The sequence below is a fragment of the Tachypleus tridentatus genome, chromosome 12 (genome assembly GCF_004210375.1).
Source record: "Tachypleus tridentatus isolate NWPU-2018 chromosome 12, ASM421037v1, whole genome shotgun sequence".
In the NCBI taxonomy this organism is placed as follows: domain Eukaryota; kingdom Metazoa; phylum Arthropoda; class Merostomata; order Xiphosura; family Limulidae; genus Tachypleus; species Tachypleus tridentatus.
The window spans coordinates 17,874,247-17,892,793 of NC_134836.1; the positions used below are offsets into that span (position 1 = coordinate 17,874,247).

The 18,547-nt window shown below is 30.1% G+C and overlaps 1 protein-coding gene across 3 annotated transcripts in view; it reads right to left on the reverse strand.

The window, feature by feature from the left end:
- Positions 1 to 252: 252 nt before the first annotated feature.
- Positions 253 to 18,547, reverse strand: part of LOC143235034 (proton-coupled zinc antiporter SLC30A1-like) — a 41,118-nt gene continuing 22,823 nt past the window's right edge. For 2 of the 3 annotated variants that reach the window (XM_076472776.1, XM_076472777.1), the window contains 5 exons: positions 16,044 to 16,185; positions 15,782 to 15,825; positions 15,317 to 15,399; positions 12,841 to 13,035; positions 253 to 5,334 (listed from right to left, as the gene is read on the reverse strand). In XM_076472776.1, coding sequence (XP_076328891.1) covers positions 5,089 to 5,334; positions 12,841 to 13,035; positions 15,317 to 15,399; positions 15,782 to 15,825; positions 16,044 to 16,185 — 710 coding nt within the window. In that variant the 3' untranslated portion in view covers positions 253 to 5,088. The remainder of the gene's footprint in view (positions 5,335 to 12,840; positions 13,036 to 15,316; positions 15,400 to 15,781; positions 15,826 to 16,043; positions 16,186 to 18,547) is intronic. The other variant, XM_076472778.1, reaches the window with a different exon arrangement.

Sequence of the window (18,547 nt, forward strand, 5' to 3'; positions counted from 1 at the left end):
AGCATCATTAAATTGACCAAAACAAAAACTTCTAAAGTACTTAAAACCACTGGCACAATCTGGTGACGACAGCTCTTGTGCCACAGCTGATGTTTATTTCTGAAATGACCAAGGATCACAAAAGAAAGCACAAACCTGTAAAGCAGCACTACCAAGCATTTCTCAGTTGAACAGTGCTTTCTCAGCTGTGTGCAAATTCCTTTAGGGTGAAACTAATTATAAGTTAAAATAAAAAAATCTCAAACTAAGATGTTTATGTCATAAGTTATAATTTATTTAGAATCCAATCTTAGCTGCAAAAATCAACAGTATACAAATGATTTTGTCACAAAGACTGGGAATTTACTTGATCGTTATGAAACAAACTTGTGATAAGCAACAAATGTTGAATTTAGATTACACCTTTACTACTAAGTTCCAAATTATTAAAAAATATGTTACCAAGTCATGTAATTTTAAACCTCGCACATATGATGAAAATGGAAAAATATCTTTTTTTAATATTTACACATTTTAATACTTTTATAAATCCTTGTATAATAGATATGTTTCAAAATCTTCCATTATATAAGAATACATACACCACAAACATATACACGTGTAATTTTAATATCTTGTGATTACTGATAATCTGCAAGATTTTGTATGTTATAAAATGTTAACAAGTTAAATGGTTAACTGTTTCAGTAATAAAAACACAAAAAGAGACTTTTTAACAAGTCATCCATTAGTTTATAAAACATTCATTTAATAATAACTGTAATTAAATATTTTCATGAAATGCAAGCACCCTCAAACTGTGCATTTTTAAGTTATTGTAAAAAATTTAGGTCAGAGTTGTTTTTTTTATCTGAATGAAGTATTTTCCATCTTTACCACCAACACCTCAAGATCATATAAAACCCCACATTCTTCCCCAAAACGTTAAAGCTCCTTAATAAGTACAAAATTAGAAAATGGTTTTACTTCAAGGATTAAACAATGAGTTATTGTTCAACTATCTGTTGTTCAGAAGTATGAAAAAATTATGAATTTCACAAAAGTACACTAATGTTTGTTGTCTGTCTTGAGAACAAAACAGTAAGAAATTCTAGATGTTTAAATTGAAAAAAAAAATTCTCTAGCATTATAAAAAAAGAGGTAACAGTAGACTTACAGGCCTAACAACAGCCAAAAGTAACAAATTTATTTTATTTTCAGTAACAATTTATAGTAATATATGCTGATATTTTATTTAGTGAAATAGTAATTCTAAACATTTTATTCCAACAACAAACTTTAAAAAATAAAACAATCCAGATGACTCGTATTTCACTACTTGCTGATTTTTGAACTCACTGCCTTGACATTAAAGTAATATTAAAGGACTGAAACAAAATTATAAATTCAAGTCAATTACTTTCTATTTGCACAAAACTGCTAATGCAAATCGAGCAAATCACTAGTGGTTTCATCATGTTTTTAATTAATTAGCCATAACTGAATTAAACAACCTACATTTACATTCTGTTACTAAATGGATCACTTTAAACTTGTTCACTAATGTTAAATGCTTAACAAGATTTTAGTTGATATATGAAAATATAAATTTGTACAAACTTTTAACAGAACTGACATTTCTTAGCTCTCATTCAGTCACCTTAATGTGCTTTTAACAATGTTTAAAAAATAGATACGGTTGGTATTAAGTTTGGTGTAAAAGAAATTACTAAATTTCTAATTAAACAAATTCTGACTTGCTTAGTTTTGATTATATTTTCTATATCTTTCCTAAAGATATTTTTCTTTTCTATAAATAGTAAAAGAATGAAAGCAGTTGCATTTATAAAATGAAATTCATGTGTAACAATTGTGTCAGTTTCTTTTACAGAATTAATGTACTATGTTAAGCGACTCAAGTTCTCAACACCAATTATCCGAGTCAAGCATTATTTAATATAGCTATACATTAAAAACATTGATGTTTAATAGTTCAAATAATTCTCTTATATAAAATATTCAGGATAGACCTTGATGACAAGAAACCCACCTGAATTAAAAATATATTTCAAGATGGCTGGTATGGGTATTAAACTTTTATTACGATAAAGTAGAGAACAACGTTCAACCTTCTTAGGTCAATTTCAGGTTACCAAAAAGAGAGTTTAGCCAGCAACAGTCAGTTGCAAACTCTCTCTTTATTAACCCAAAGATGACCTGAGAAGGTTGAATGTTGTTCTCTACTTTATCTTAATAAAAATTTTAATAACAGTTCAGAATACTATATCTCGGCACTGATTATAAATAAAATGCTTTCAGAGATTTTCAAATTGTGATTACACATTTTGATTTTTATCTTTAATTCTGCACTCTGTTTTTACCATAATGTGATAAGTTAGAGACTATTAGTTATATTTTTTTTTCATGTTTCTTACATTCTGATTAAAATAATGACATTTTAATTTCTGAATAATTCTGTTACATTTAGAAACTGATAAGTTCAAAAGACATCTTTTCCACTTAAAATAGGAATTTAAATTAATCAAGAATCTAATATTGGAACACTAAGTGTTTGAAGTTTCTTTAAGAAAATAGAAACAAAGGTGTACCATACCAACTGCCAATCTCTCGATTGTAACAGTATTCTAAACACTAAAAACATCCAAGTAAATAAGAGAAAAAAACAGCAATATTACTGGCAAAAAAGTTTGGAAATTGCAGATAAATTACCTACAGACAGGGGTGTAGATTTTTTACACCCGATGGGGGGATGATTTTTGCAACCATTTATGTGGACTATTCAATTTGCAAATTGGTATTCTCTGATTATGTGAACCTGAAAGCTGTAAACATGCAGTCACAGAGTAATCTTGTTGCCACGATACTTCAAAGTTTCCATTAGATTTGTATAAGTGAGGTGTTGTGAACAGTTTTCAAAATGTTAATAGAACAAAGACAAATGTGTCACAAATTAACTGCCACATGAATTTATTCCTGCAAACTGCACAGTATAAAAGATGGCCATTATACTTGAGAAGGTTACTACTAACTTTCATTGCATGAATTACGTTTTCAAATATTAATAAAATTAGTAATTACCCTTGATAAGTTTATACCTACTGAAAAACTGTTCATGTTGTTTGATAAAATTAATTAAAATGTCTTTGCAGACTCTTGAAAATTACACATCAATACAATGTAGCACATAATTATTCATATGAAATATGGAATACATTAAAGTAGGCCTCTTACATAAATCACTGACTTTTTTCATTCTTCAATTTGTTTTGACTAGACTATTTTTTATTCTGGCAATGCTACAACAATTTTACTAATAGAAATGCCCAATGAATAATTCTGATAATACCAAATTACACTAGTACACAGGTTCTCACTTAGATTACTCAAATATGCATACTAAGTTCACCAAAAATATTAATAATAAGGATGTGGAAATAAATACATGCACAAAAACACTTTTGGTTTTGATTTTTACTACTAAGAGGTCCTCAGATAATTTCTCTGTCATAAGCTGGATATCAACATGTAATTAAGAAGGTATTATCTGCCCCTATCACGTTATTCTGCTACATAAAATTGCAAAGTATACTACTTATTACAAAATGATGCCAGACAGTGTCTTCCCCATCTTCTACAGTCTTGTGACTTTCACTCTGAAAGATGGTTTACATAAACATTTCCAAATGCTCTTGAAGAAGCTGCGTGCAGTTCTTTTTACCTCACAAAACTTACATAATGGAACATAAGAAATGATGGTGATAATGGATCATCTTTAAATCCTGTTTCTTTCTAAATACCCTTTACAGTGTTTTAATTATGTTAATGACATTTCTTAAACCTGCATAATTCTTTATGAATTTTTAGTCACTGCAGGAAAAAACATCTTTTGTGTTTTCAAATAAAGAACTATAAATTGAGTAACAGTAAAGCTCATTTATACTAAAAAACCCACTTACATTTAGTCACCCTTCTGCAATGTGTCAACATATATATAATTAAGTTCATAAAAACACAAGTATTCTTCATACACACATAGAAAGTACAAAAAATACATTATTACAAACTGTCATACTATTTTAAACACCTGTTGTGAAAGGTGGCAATAGCTAAAAGTTCTGCAGATTTACATGATTAATTCAACACCTTATTATCAAGTGAGAAGTGTAAACAAATTTGTAATTATCATAAATCATGATATAGTAAATCAAGTTTGGCTTACAATAAAATCAAAGAATGCTGGAATGTTATGAATGCTTTGTAAAATTTATACACAACATTATCCTGTTTAAGTATATACAATAACTGTGAAATTTTACCAATTCACAATACTTGTTCACATAATGTTATTTTTACAATTACATATTTTAAATAGAGTATTTATCATTATTTGTAATTAGTATTGTAAAAATTTTGCAGCTCTTCTGGTAGAAGTTATTACATAATTACCAACATAAGAGAAGTTAACTTCTGAATTATTTAATAGCTAGTTAAGACACTTTTATCGATACTGCTTGTGGTTAGCAATAATTACTATACATGAGTGTGTCATAATGCTCTGGATTAACAAACATTAGTAACTGTCAAAGATATTATACTAAATACCCTTAAAAATTCACTACTTAGCTATATGATACACTGTACTAACATGTATGTCTGCAAAATCTGCTATATTGTAACTCATGTTTAACATATTCTAGATTAATGAAAGTAAAAAAAATAAAATGCAGGACTTAATCTAGACTTCTTAAAGAAGCACACTGACTACTGCTCATTGATTACACATTTCACTGATGAAACACCTGTATCCTTTTATTTGACTGACTATGATAGAAGAAATAACAATTGGTCTCTACAATTTTGAATCATGGTGGTTTGAAACAACAAACTAATATTATTATGTACACATACAAGCTGATCATGATTATTTAAAAAACAAACCTGAAAATAGTTCAGCAATTGTTACTTCACCAAACACCCTATCATAGAGAGTTAGAAAAATTAAACTAATGTTCACAAAATATTTAAAAATCCATCTAGATTAAGCCCCGACTTGTCACAACCACGTATTTAAAATAATTGCAATTCCTATTAAGCTGCAGTTTCTTCAATATCATTTGATTGTTCTGAATTTAACATCACATGCACTTCACTTGTACTTCGCCTAAGTTCAGGTGCATAACTGCTATTCCTCTGGCGACATGTTGGTGATACAGATCCATCGGGAAAACCAGCTATTGGAGATTCTTTACCATCTTTCTGTGGCCCACAGCATGTTTGAGCTACACAGCTGTTGTTAGTTGGACAATCTAAAACACAATTTTCCCCATCTTGAAACTATAAAAAAAGGCATATATTTAAATTTTCCTAATAAAACATTTTAAAATTTTCTGTGGAATGGTTCATTCATTAATTTTTTTTAAATTTTAATTTAATTATTTAACGTTTTTATTTATTTATTGCTCATAAAGATGATATTGACAATAACTCTCAGGTGGGTTAAGCATTTTCAAACTAATTATACTTGGTGTTTTTATGAATATATTTTAATATCAAAAGATCACTAATTTCTAGTTCATACAAAAAATTATTCAATAACAATTTAATTTCTTGGTTAATCAGTGACAGAGAATTGGTATAATTCTTCAGGCTTGTGTGCTGTGCTTTTATTTTTTAAAAACTTTTTATTTTATAATTTCTATTTGTGTTGGTTTTTTTAGCTCTTGGTTGTTCAGATTGGTAACTACAGAAATGCTTCTACATATACACTGCTGGCCAAAACTTGAAGGCCAATGAACAAAGAAAAAATATGCATTTTGCATTGTTAGACTCAACCACTTATTTGAGTAGAGCTTCAAAAGATGAAAATAAGAAAAGGAAAAATAAAAAACTTTTTAGCATTTCATAGGGAAAATGTGAACACTATGAAATTAACCTAAATACTAGCTGGTCAAAAGTTTAAGGCCATACCAAAAAGAAGTCCTAAACAGGGTAGGAAATGCCCAACAAGAGTGGTGTGGAAGGAGGCGTGGCCTTTGAAGACGTTTACAATTTTTAAAGCCTTTCTCTCGTAGATGCTGTCTTATTGTTCTTTAGCTGCATTCTGCATCCATAAGGGTCTTAATGTGATACAACGATTGGCTGGTGTCTTGCTGGACAACCCGTCGAATCCTCCTGCTCAACGCCAGCAAAATTATCTTGGGCCGACCACTTGAAATTCTCGTTCCGTACCCTCAGGTTTTTTAAGAAATTTGCAACAACAGTTTTACTATGCCAAATCTCACCAGCAATGGCACATTGAGAGACCTTGCTTTTGCAGCTCGACAATTCTGCCACGTTCAAACTCTGTCAACTTTTTACCCAATGTAACACAGGAGGAGATGTTGACAACACTAATGCTTGAATACAAATGACTAAATTTCGTTACGTGTTTACCGATTAACGCTTCGTTTCAGTGTGGTCTTAAACTTTTGACCACCTAGTATTTAGGCTAATTTTATAGTGTTCACATTTTCCCTATTAAATGCTAAAAAAGATTATTTTCCCTTTTCTTATTTTCATCTGTCAAAGCTCTACTCAAATAAATGGTTAAGTCTAACAGTGCAAAATGCATATTTTTTCTTTATGTCCATTGGCCTTAAGATTTTGGCCAGCAGTGTGTGTTTTCATGGGTGAAACAAAAGAAAAACAGCTGGAATTTTTCTTTGGTTACTTATAATTTTGAACTATTTTTATACTTAACTTTGCATTTGGAACTTAATTTATGGATTTAGAACCAACTTAAATCTCCTTAGCTGATTCAACTTCAGTAATCTGATGAAGACTTGCCTTCTTAGAACAACATACAAGTTAGTTTTTAGTACTATATTTTTTAAGTTCTTGTTGATAAGAAACCTCTGTTCTCTTTTCTCACTAACATCTTATAGAACGAAAACTAGCAATTTTTACTGAAAAGTTTAAAGTTAATGACCAACACCTCTGATTGACTGTCCAGAAAACTTCTTTTGCATATTCATAATAATGCAAGAAACACATACACGTTTTTACTCATTTCCCTATACTATTAAAAGGTTACAGTAAAATATTTTGTATTTATAATGAATACTCTGATTTATTATTAAATATGAAACAAATTTGTGCACTTCATATTCAATTTCCTCATATACAGGATAAGTTTTATTTTTACATTTTGTCAATAGTTTTGCTCATATGCACTCACAATTTGCTGTACTATAATCAAAATCTAAGTTAGCAACATAAAGATGATGCTTTTAATGCCACAGAATCACTGATGTTACATCAAAAACGTAGTATGTCTAAGAAAGATATTCCATTTTCTTGCAATTAAAAAAATAGTGTGTACACAGCCATTTCAGCAATGCTGAAACTGTACATATGAATTACTTTGTAAGTAAATAATTTCAAAAATAATAAAAAATGAAGTTCAAGTCTCATAAAAAGGCTTAATACAAGGATACCACACAATGATACACTAGTTTTTCAGACTGCCTCTAGATTACAGAAATAATGGTTCAAAAACAAATTAATTATGAAAAAATACAAACTTTAGAGTTCACCAAAAACAGTACAATATCTTGTAAATGTTAACTTCCTCAGAAGAATATCTAAAATGAAATAATTACATGGAGTAAACAGAATTACTTATTCTACATTGACATTATGTGATAATGATTTTAAGAGCAGAGTCCTAATGAATTAAATCTTAGGTCGTTAGAAAAATATGTTTATTTATTTTAGAACTATTTCAATTACAACATCAAACACAAAATTTTAAAAATATTCACATTTATACTGTTGCCCTCAAGCTGAACATTTGTGCCTCCTTGAACATGCATAAGTACTTATTACAAGGTAGGCGTTTTTTCTTATTTCGTTGAATAATTATACTTTCTTTTTATTAATGTATATTTTTTGTCAAGAATTTACTAATTACTTAGGAAAACAGAATGCAGTTTCTGCTGCAATTACAGGGTGTTCAGAAAATCACTGTGCAGTTTTGTAATTATATTTTATTCAGTCTGTTTGAAGCCAGCAACTGATAGCAGTGTTTAGAAACAAAATAAGAAGGATACAGGCCTGTATTTATGCCAACAGGGGTCACTTTCAACATTGTTTATAATTGTCACTCATATTTACCTCCTGTATTCTATATTGAAACACGTCTGTTAATAAATATGTAAGTGCACAGTGACTTTCCAAACACCCTGTACATTGGGAAACACAATAACCCTAAGTTTTATAATGTACAAGGTCAAATTCCTTCCACTGGATTGTTTTATTGCACTGCATAAACAACTACTGGATGGAATTATTTCAGACCTAGACAATTCTTTAGAATATGTAGCTTCTTTAAGATTGTATTTCCATGTGATACTAACATGAAATAGAAATTCAAAAATATTTGTTTGGGAAATGTAATATTTTAAGAAACAATGTTTACTCTGCTGTAAATTTTAATCACTGATTTTTGTGTTTTCTTTAATATTGTGCAACTTTCTAATAGTTTATTTTTTAAGAAACTGTAAATTTAATCTTTGTTTTGGTTTGAAAAAAACACTGCAGGAAATTAATGATCATTGACATGTAAGCAACAATAACTAACCTCTATGCCATAAAAAGGTAGAAGCAAGACAAATTGTTTTTAAATTGTTATTGATGTTTTATATCATACATTTCTTTTAGGTTCATTTCTACATATATTTTTTTTTAATTTCCTTTCAAGTAATTTTCTTTGTTCAAGAATAAGGCCAACTATAATGATGGCATAACGAACAGCAGCCTAGTTGACAAAATGCAACTTCATGTAGTAAAGACCAAAATTATCCAAGCCAATAATTCTCAAACTCATCTTGTGTCAGTAAAGTGTTTTCATTTCCTATCATACTGAAATGTGATAAATCAATTGAAGTACTCATTTTGTAAGCTTAAAAAAAAAAAAAAAGCAGAAAAAGTGTGGATAAAGTTGTTTTCAAACATTTTCTTCTAGAAACATACAGACACTAATAATCAGTGATGACGAGAAACCCACTTGTTGAGAAATTTATATGCAAAAACGGCTCGACCGAAGAAGGTCGAAACGTTGTTCGCTCTTCTATGTAAAGTGTTTTCTCAGCCCAAATGAGCCGTTTTTGCATATAAATACAGACACTAAGTTGTTTTCATTTTCTTCTAATCTCTAGAGTCACTCCACTGAATGAGAAGATATACTGTTTGCTTTGAATTTTGTACAAAGTTACATGAGAGTTATTTGCACTAGCTGTTCCTAATTTAGCAGTGTAAGGCTAGAGGGAAGGTAGCTAGCTAGTTATCACCACCCACCACCAATTATTGGGTTACTCTAACTAACAAACAGCAGGATCATATTATAACTTCCCTATGGCTGAAATGGTGAGCATATGTGGTGTGACATGGATTCAAACCTAAGTTTCTCAGATTGCAAGTCGAGCATCCTAACCACCTGGCTATACCAGGCTTAAGACATATCGACTTGTAGAGTTGAAAAGAACGTTTGGGATCACAGCAAAGTGGCTGAGACTGGTAAGGGAGGTAACCTGCCAAGAATATTAAAGGTGAAATATTTTGGTCTTGAACATTTTACTTTAGATTCCAAAGGCAAAGGGTCAGTCCAATAGTCCAACTCTGTAATGAAGAATGAATGTCTACCATAATTCTGAACCTGCTATGTGTATGTACGTAAAATCAAATGCATTACAAAAGTAACTGTACTCAAAATCAGACCAAGTTTCAATATTATATATATTTTTAGTTCTTAAATGTTTTAAGGCAGTATTAAGAAAATTATATATATTTCTGGTGTGAAAATAACATTTGCTCTCTAACTATTCCCTTTTTTCTAATTAATTTACTACACCTCTGAGAAGTATGAAATTTAATGCAAATTTCTTTTTATAATATTGTTGTTGCTCAGGTTAAGCATAAATTTTATAGTATTCACTCTTATTTGGTTGCAGAGCCACAAAATAGAAAGTTAGACCCTTCTTGCCACACCCTCCAGTTACATCTCTTTCAAAAACTGCCTATAGCTCACTCAGATATTTGATATTATAGCCAACTCAAAAACATTTTTTAATTTATCAAATGGCATTTTACATTTTCTGTAAAAATAACTGTTTCTTGTTGTCCACGTGTATTCTTTATTGTTATAAAAGCGAGTAAGATGTAAAAATGTATAATTTGATAGAACAACATAAACTGTGCATTTGCCAAGTAATTTACAACTTCTTTGGTGAGAATACTAGTTAGACACAGTTCAAAGGGCAACAAAACAATAAAATGTATGTATAAAGAGATAAATGTATAGTGTTACAAGGTCAAAGCTGTTTACATAAACAAGTGTAGTTTCATGTTACAATCTGAAGTATTTTTATAAAGAAAAAATAGTAATTTAGATTTTTTTTAGTGATTACAAAAGGTCAGACAAATTGATCAACCTTATTCAAAGTTAGAGTAAAGAAAATAACAAAAAGTTTTCCTGAAAAAAAAAAAAAAATTGAAATTTGAGAATTTTCAATCTTAACATGAAAATTACTTTGTATTCAGGACAGTTAACAATTTGATTCAGTAAATTTTGTTTAAAATATTTCATTAAGAATCTTGATTTTTTTGTCTAAAAATAACTGTTGATGCCTGCCAAAAGTTTGTTAAATTTCATGAAGGTAGGTAAGACATTAGAGGTTATAGTATGATAGGTATATTTGTTTTTCTTATAGCAAAGCAACATTGTGCTATCTGATGTGTCCACTGCAGAGAATGGAACCCCTGATTTTAGCACTGTAAATTAAAAGATTTACTTTTGTCTCCGGCTTGAGATATTATATTACGGAAACCCTAAAGATCAATATGGGGTCAATTTTTAAGTCAAATCAAGCACCAGAAACAGTGCAAGTCTGGAATAATTCAAACAATGTCCATTAACAAATGCACACATTAATAACTTGAGGTCTATTTGACCTGCAGTGCCTATCCTTTCTGAGGTTGGTTGAAAAAAGAAAGAGATTGATTATTTTAATTACATTTAGCTACAAACAGTTTCAACTGCCATGCATCTTTAGCACAGTGGTTACACAGCCCTTTTGTTTATTATTACTTCCTTGGTTCAGATTGTTACACTTAATGCAAGAATTATGTCGAGGAACATTAGCTTTTCATACCTATTTGCCTTATGGCCTATTTACCATATAACTTTCTTTGCCATTTGTTTTTCATATCTTTATTGAGAAAGTGTGTGTATCATCTTAGGATTTGTTATTTCAGGAAAATCACAAACAAGTGTGTGCCTTAACTAGCACTGCAATAGCAACGCAGTCAACAAAAATGTATCAAAGAAAGCCAAACATCTTTAGCAATTAGGTATAATCTATATTATTCCAGTTTATTAACAATTTCATTTACATTTAAAATTAATAAAAATTTATATGGAATATATTTCACTGTTAACTAATATGTAGAAGAATGACTACAAGTATATATTTTGAATAAAATGGTGTTCAGTTAATTGCATTCAATGAGTTTATTGCACTATCAATGGAAAACAAAGTATTATGAAATGGTTTTTAAGCAGCAAGAAAAAATTGTTCACAATAATATATAGGATATACTAAATTTTTTTCAAGTAGGGTTAGATGATACACTTGATCTGGTAACCATAAAGTAGTCAATACTATTTCCATAATATAAACTCTTGATATGTTTTGGGTATATTCACAAAATTAAGCAAGCTTTCAATAAACAAGTTTTTTGTAGAAAAACGGCAAGTTTTATAATTAAGAAATTTTACAAATTATTTGGTCCTGAGTCATTATGTTGAGATTCAAAATACTTTTTTTCTTCACATTTCATTTATGGACACTAAAACCTCTTTGAAAAAAAAAAAAAGATATTTATTCACCAAATGTTTTTTGTTTTTTTCACGTTATTTTATTTACCTAAACTATATAGACTTGGTCAATTTCACTGACCTTATTAATCACCATAGAAAGACAAGAAATTTAAATCACCTTTTTTACTTTATAAAATGACTGAAAATTGTACCAGGAAACTACATTTGTTTATCCTAAATAACTTAAGCATTGTAACAGTTTACATCTGTTTCTAATTAAGTTGATTGTTTTACTGCCTATTTAAATGTGTCTAAATAATAATCCTGACATATAAATCACCCATCATATGAGTACTGAATGACTTGTGACACAAGCTAATTGTGAGCATACCTCATGTTGAATTATCATTATTTCATAACCTTAACTTATCTAACCAAGTTTCTAATTTTTACATCTCAGTTACTTTTACAACAATAAATTAAAAATAATAAACATAGAAAAACAAGAAATACAATGCTTACCTTTGAACTAGATTTTTTACTTCAGTTGCCAATAAAATACAAGCATTTTTTTTAATACTAATGTACTAGTACACTAAACATGTATCACCTAAATAATGCACCTACACACACAGATTAATAACATGCATAGAGCAAACAATCATCTGTAATTATAATTTTACTGGCTTTTTAACTAATACAAAAAGAGCTAAAATTTAATAAGAATGTATTAACAGGTTATAACATTTTAGAATTGTGAGTAATTTGAATAGATTTAACTTACTGCTAGCAAAAAGGAAAAAAGTTGTAAAAAAATTGCTCTTTTCTTCTATTCTATTTGTGAAAAATATTTATAGAACTCAGATACTTCTCGAAGGTTATACATAAATACTTGCTATATTTTGTATTTACATTCTCTTAATAAAAGTTAAGTAGGCTATTTTATAGACCTTTAACTTAAGTTTAATAGTAATTCAACTTACATCACTTTCAAGTTCAACAAACTCTGGCTGGATTGTGGTTGAATGTATACCTTCATTATGGAAGAATTCCTTAACTTTTTCAGCAATTTGCATATATTCAGAAAGGTTTTTGCATCGAATATGTGCTGATGCTATGATTCGGTCTCCAGCTAGTTGCCAGATATGAAATTCATGAACTGCAAGAACCCCATCAATCTGAAAATGAAACATATATATACTAAAATAGTAACAGTATTTTTAATGTTCATGTACAATCCTCTACCTGTGGACTGCCTCATTACAAAAGAAAATAAGCAATATTACCACAAAAACTACACTACCTTTCATGAAATAATAAGAATCTACTATTCAATAAAAAATGTGCACACCAAAATTTAGTGCTTTATTTCTGCAGATGTGAATATATATGTGTACAGTGAAAAATTTAGAGTTAAAGAATACTTTAAGCATCACACACCACACTTATCAGCTAGAGCTGCACCAAAGTCTGAAGCCCAGTCACAGGTAGATAAAACACTGATGAAGAGGAAACTGAAACATGAAAATGAAGATGAGAAGCAAGGGAAAAACTGAGGCATCATATCTGATGGAAGGACACTTGGAATCAAGGAACAAGGTAGAAAGGAATAAAATCATCAAACTACAAAGTGGTAGCCCAGTGGGAAGGGTAGAAGGTAAAGATCAGAATGATAGGAGAATTGCCAGAACAATACTGTGAACAATTTGGGCTATAGAAGAATGAAGGGTCACAATCAGATCTGGTCAAGGGTAGGGACAGGAATTAAAAAAAAGAAAGAAAAATAAGACATAAGGGAACAGCTTATCCAAGATCCAGAAAGAAGAATACATGTATAGTGATATAACTTGCATGAAATGTCAATGGGAAACAAATCCAATTTTCAATATTCAGTGGGCTAATATAAGGAAACATGTTTGATGGGATAGATAAAACACAAAAGAAGTGGTTCATATGGAAGTAAATCAAGGGAATAGTAGACCCTACAAATGACCCAATCCAGAAGGGTAAGAAGCCAGGGAGGGATGTCTGGAAGAAATGTACAAGCAGGCTAAAATCAGAAGTAAAACTTTACATTATCAGAAAATGAAAGGTAATGGATAAATGTTCATAAGATGGCCAGAATGTGAAGAGACTAAAGACCTACAGTTGAGAAGCTGGGTGAGAAATGAGTGTTACATGAACCATGTTAAGCTTAAGAGCAGGAAATCTCCCAGAAGTAAAACTGCAGAATATGTCCCCCATGCATAGATAAATCATCATGAAAGATGTTTAGATGGAACTAGTTAACAAGTGATTAGATGTGTGAAACTGGACCAACTCTAAGGATTAAACAAAGACCAGATGTGAAGAAACATAATGTGCAAGGTTGGGATGTAAGACATGAATGAGGGTGACAAAGAAGAGAGAAAGAACTGGATGAAAGACAGGAGAGGAGCAGTCAATGCATCCTTGAAAGTGAAGATTAACTTGGCAAAGAGAAGGGAATCAGGTGGACATTACAATAAGTAGGTTGGAACTGTAATAATCAGCAAACTCAAGAAATAGAAAAAGGCGATCAAAGTCCTTGTCACCCATCCTTAGCAGTTTCAGCAGGAGTGTCGGCAAAGACTGGGGATAAAGGTTGAACCTCATAAAGTGCAATCTCCCAACATGTAAGAGCAGATAAAACCACCATCAGGTCACCCACACCTGAGCTGTAGGAAAACTCTAAGCTCTGGTGTAACTCTAAACGTAAAGTGTTACGTTAACTTCAGATTTCACTGCACAAGACAGTTTCATCAAACGTGAGTGAGAAATAAAACAACTTGAATGAACTGATAAATACTTATATAAGAATCTGGTTGAAAAAATCAAATTATGTTGAGAAATAACCACTTCATGAAGAAAGAAAATTTGAATGAAGCAATAAACAAACAAAAGAACACATCCAAAGTCAAATGCTGCTAAATGAGAAGTGAAAGTTCAGTAGAGGCTCATAGAGGGTGCCACTTGGATCATGCGAGTATACTGTGCTCCAGTTGGAGAGGTGAAGCATGATTTATGAGACACACACTGGAATCATGTGAATCAAATAGGAGGGAAGAGAAGGCTTATGGCATGCATAAAGAAAAAGTTCATATATAGAGTGCAGCACAGAACAAGAATAGCTAATCTTGTGAGAACGGGAAGTACCATATTAGAACTATTCTTGTTACTCATTTTACCTTTCCAATAGACTTAAAACCCCTTTCACAAATGACATCTTACAAAACTCCTAAATTAATTTTTATTGCTTTTTCAAATAAATGTGATTTAAGGAAATTTATTTTTTTTTTTTTTAAGTCAGAATTAACAGTTGCCAAAATACCTTATAGAAAAACCTAATAACCTGTTGTTTAAATGCCATCTTTCAAATAAATTTACACAGAAAAACTGAAATAGAAATAGACAGCAACATTAAAAAATGCTTATACTAACCTCTTGCAGCAACTTTTTTTGAAGATAATCTACCTGTATGTGTGTTGGAACTGTCTGAAGTAAAATCAGTGCAGATTCCACCACTGCATAGGAAAAAAACATGTAAACAGGATTTGATCCTTGAAAGCATAGTTAAGAATACTTAGTACAGAAATGATTTATTACTAGTGCATCTCAAAATACTTTCGATAGTGACAAGCTTTACTGGGATCTTAGTTACATAAGATTCTTATATCAAAATATCGATGCTGCTCATTTATATCTTCAAAAAGTTCTACATCATTCACAAAAGTTTGCTGGTTAAGGTTAGAATAGAACACTTGAAAATAAACTTGAATTTTCTGGTATTTAAATTTTTTTTCAATAATTTAATCCTTTGCATAATTTAGAGTCAATAAAGAAGTATAATACGTGATAGAATAGAAAACTACTGAAATAAATGCTACTAAGAGACTTGACACTTACACAAAGGCCAGGTAGATCTCATTATTAAGCAAACCATCACCACACTGCAAGAAACAAGGAGAAAAAATGATTGCATGTACTAATTGTATTATTACTATTAGGAATAACTTCCTACAGTATAGAAAAATCTTAGTACCTTAATTAATATTGAAAACCAAATTTTTCTTCAAAAGCAATAAATTATTTAATTGATTTAGTGATAAGTTAAAAAATTTCAATTTTATTGTACAGAAAAAAAAGAAGAATATGTATATCATTTTACCTCAAGCCAGGGTCTACATAAAATCGATATTCCCACGAGGTTAACCACATTATTAGAGCACTAATAATAACAATAAGTGATCCTAAAGCATCGGCTAAAACATGAAGAAACACTCCCCTCATGTTCATTTGGCTGCTGCTAGCTATAAGATAAAATGTTAATATTTCTGTATTAGTTGCAGTAACATCCTGATTGAGTTTATGATAAAAATAAATACATAATAACAGTAATAATAAATACAGTTGCAATAACATTGTAATAATGTGTTTATTATAATAATTGATAAGTACATAACAATAATAATATTAACAAATTGATTGAGAATAATTTTAGAGGGATTTTCACATAAAATTTGATGTTTCCTTTTGTATGGCTGTGTAGCATTATTTAATAATTTTATACTATTCTGTTACACTTTTGCAAGGTAAGGATATTTGAATAACAACTTACAGTTTGAGTAAAAACCAAAATGAAAATTTACAACAATAGTTAAAGTGAATAACATTTAATCTTGGTTCTTTCTTCATTTGTTTGAAACAAGCATGCTCCTATTTAACTGTATCATAAATGTGGTTTTTTTTAAGTTACCCCATAAAAACCTGTTATAAAGGGTTATTTGATGTCAGATTTTTTCATAGTAATATTTAATCACATTCAACAAAGCGTCAGTGATCACAAATTCCAAAAACCTTTTATTTTTGCATAATTTTAACTGGTGACCACATAGTGTAGGTGAAGGCTATTTCCAATTATGCTACTATTCAGCAAGTCTTTATTGATCAGATTTTTAAGCCTTTATAAACAATGCTGCAAACATGAAAGTTCCAAAAACTTGTGTATTTAATTTTGATTCATGAAATTTAATTTTATCAAAAATATTTCACTGTTATAAAACAAAACAAGGACATTTATGATCATTATTTCTAAATTTTTTTTCTGTTGCAATCTATGAAAATTCTGATTGCTTAATGTCTATGTTGACTAAATCAAGTTAAAAAGACTGATGCTAAACTTTAATGCCAATTATAAGTGCCTAAATGATGCTAAACATACAACCTGCTGTTCATTACTGAAATATCACAAATTCCAAATACGTGATTTGTTTTTAATGAATGGTAACATTGTTTCAGTAAATGACCCTGTACAACTGATAATGAACTCATTACTACAGAAGAATATTACCAGAAAGTACACATTGCAACATTTAAGTATTGCAGTACTTCATAAAAATTTTTTTTTTACTTACCAGGATAATTTTTTCTATTCATTGATCAAAGTACTGTTTAGCTAAGCCTATAGTATTGTTTACCACTGGGACACTGCATGATGTATGCCATTAACTCTTGTACAGCTTGATTCAATTAGAAATTTGTGCTTGTGTTTGCAACTCACAACCCAGGTTGACAATATACTGATTTTACATAAATATTCTGAGGAAAGTCTCCAAATTATTCCTATAATACAGTTTTTAGTGTTAGGGCAATGGTGGTTACCAATATTAACTGCATATATTTTAATAGTTTGGCCTCAATGTCACAACTGGCAGATTGAAATAACTTTTGCTGTCTTCATGTCTAAGAACTGCTAAAAAAACTTAAATTACAATCTAATACAGAAATAATCTAAATATTGTAGAATTAGAAATTAAATGAATGTACACCAAAAGAAAGTTGTTATAAGTTTGTCTTATATGTCATTCATACTTCTTCATATCAGCTGTAATGGTTAAGATAAAACTCTCACTTTTGTCGAAAAATAAACAGAACTTAGCATACCAAAGCAAATTAACTAACACTGCAGAAATAAAGCTGCAAATGGAGGTAATTCATGGCTGAACTGGCAATAAAGTACGTAGATAGACAATACAAATTCTTATTTTGGCAAATTATTTGCTCATAAAACTTGTAAAAGTTAAATATATATTCTCTCCTTTCCCATTGATATATGTGCATTAAAAGGAGTGCTTCAGTTACCCACCAGAATCTATCACAAAATGGGATGGCAAGGAGTTAGAAAATATTTGATGAAATATAAAGTTATTTAGAAATAACCTTACATGTCATTCATAAATAACACACAGTACTAGTCTTAATGAAAAATAACCTTATAATAATAAGTTACTTATATTACTGACAGTGGGCACATGTAGTTTCAAATTGATGTTTTCTTTTGAAAATGTGGGAAACTGAAAACTAAGTTGAAAAATACTGTGCAATACCAGTTGGGAAGTGCAAACTACAAAATACCAGCAAGTCAAATAACATTAATAATAAGAAATAAAATTTACCAAATTAAGATTATTCATTTTTTATTTCACTGCCACCATTCACAGAATTAGTTTTAGAAACAGTCATCACCACATACCTCAAATATAATACACACAGTTCTAAGCACCCATGAGTGAAAGCAAAAGTGAATATAACATCTCAACCACTTTACATTTGTCGTGTCCAGTACTCAAGAGCATGTTTACCAAACACTAGGGATTAACAAGCTGGTTGAGA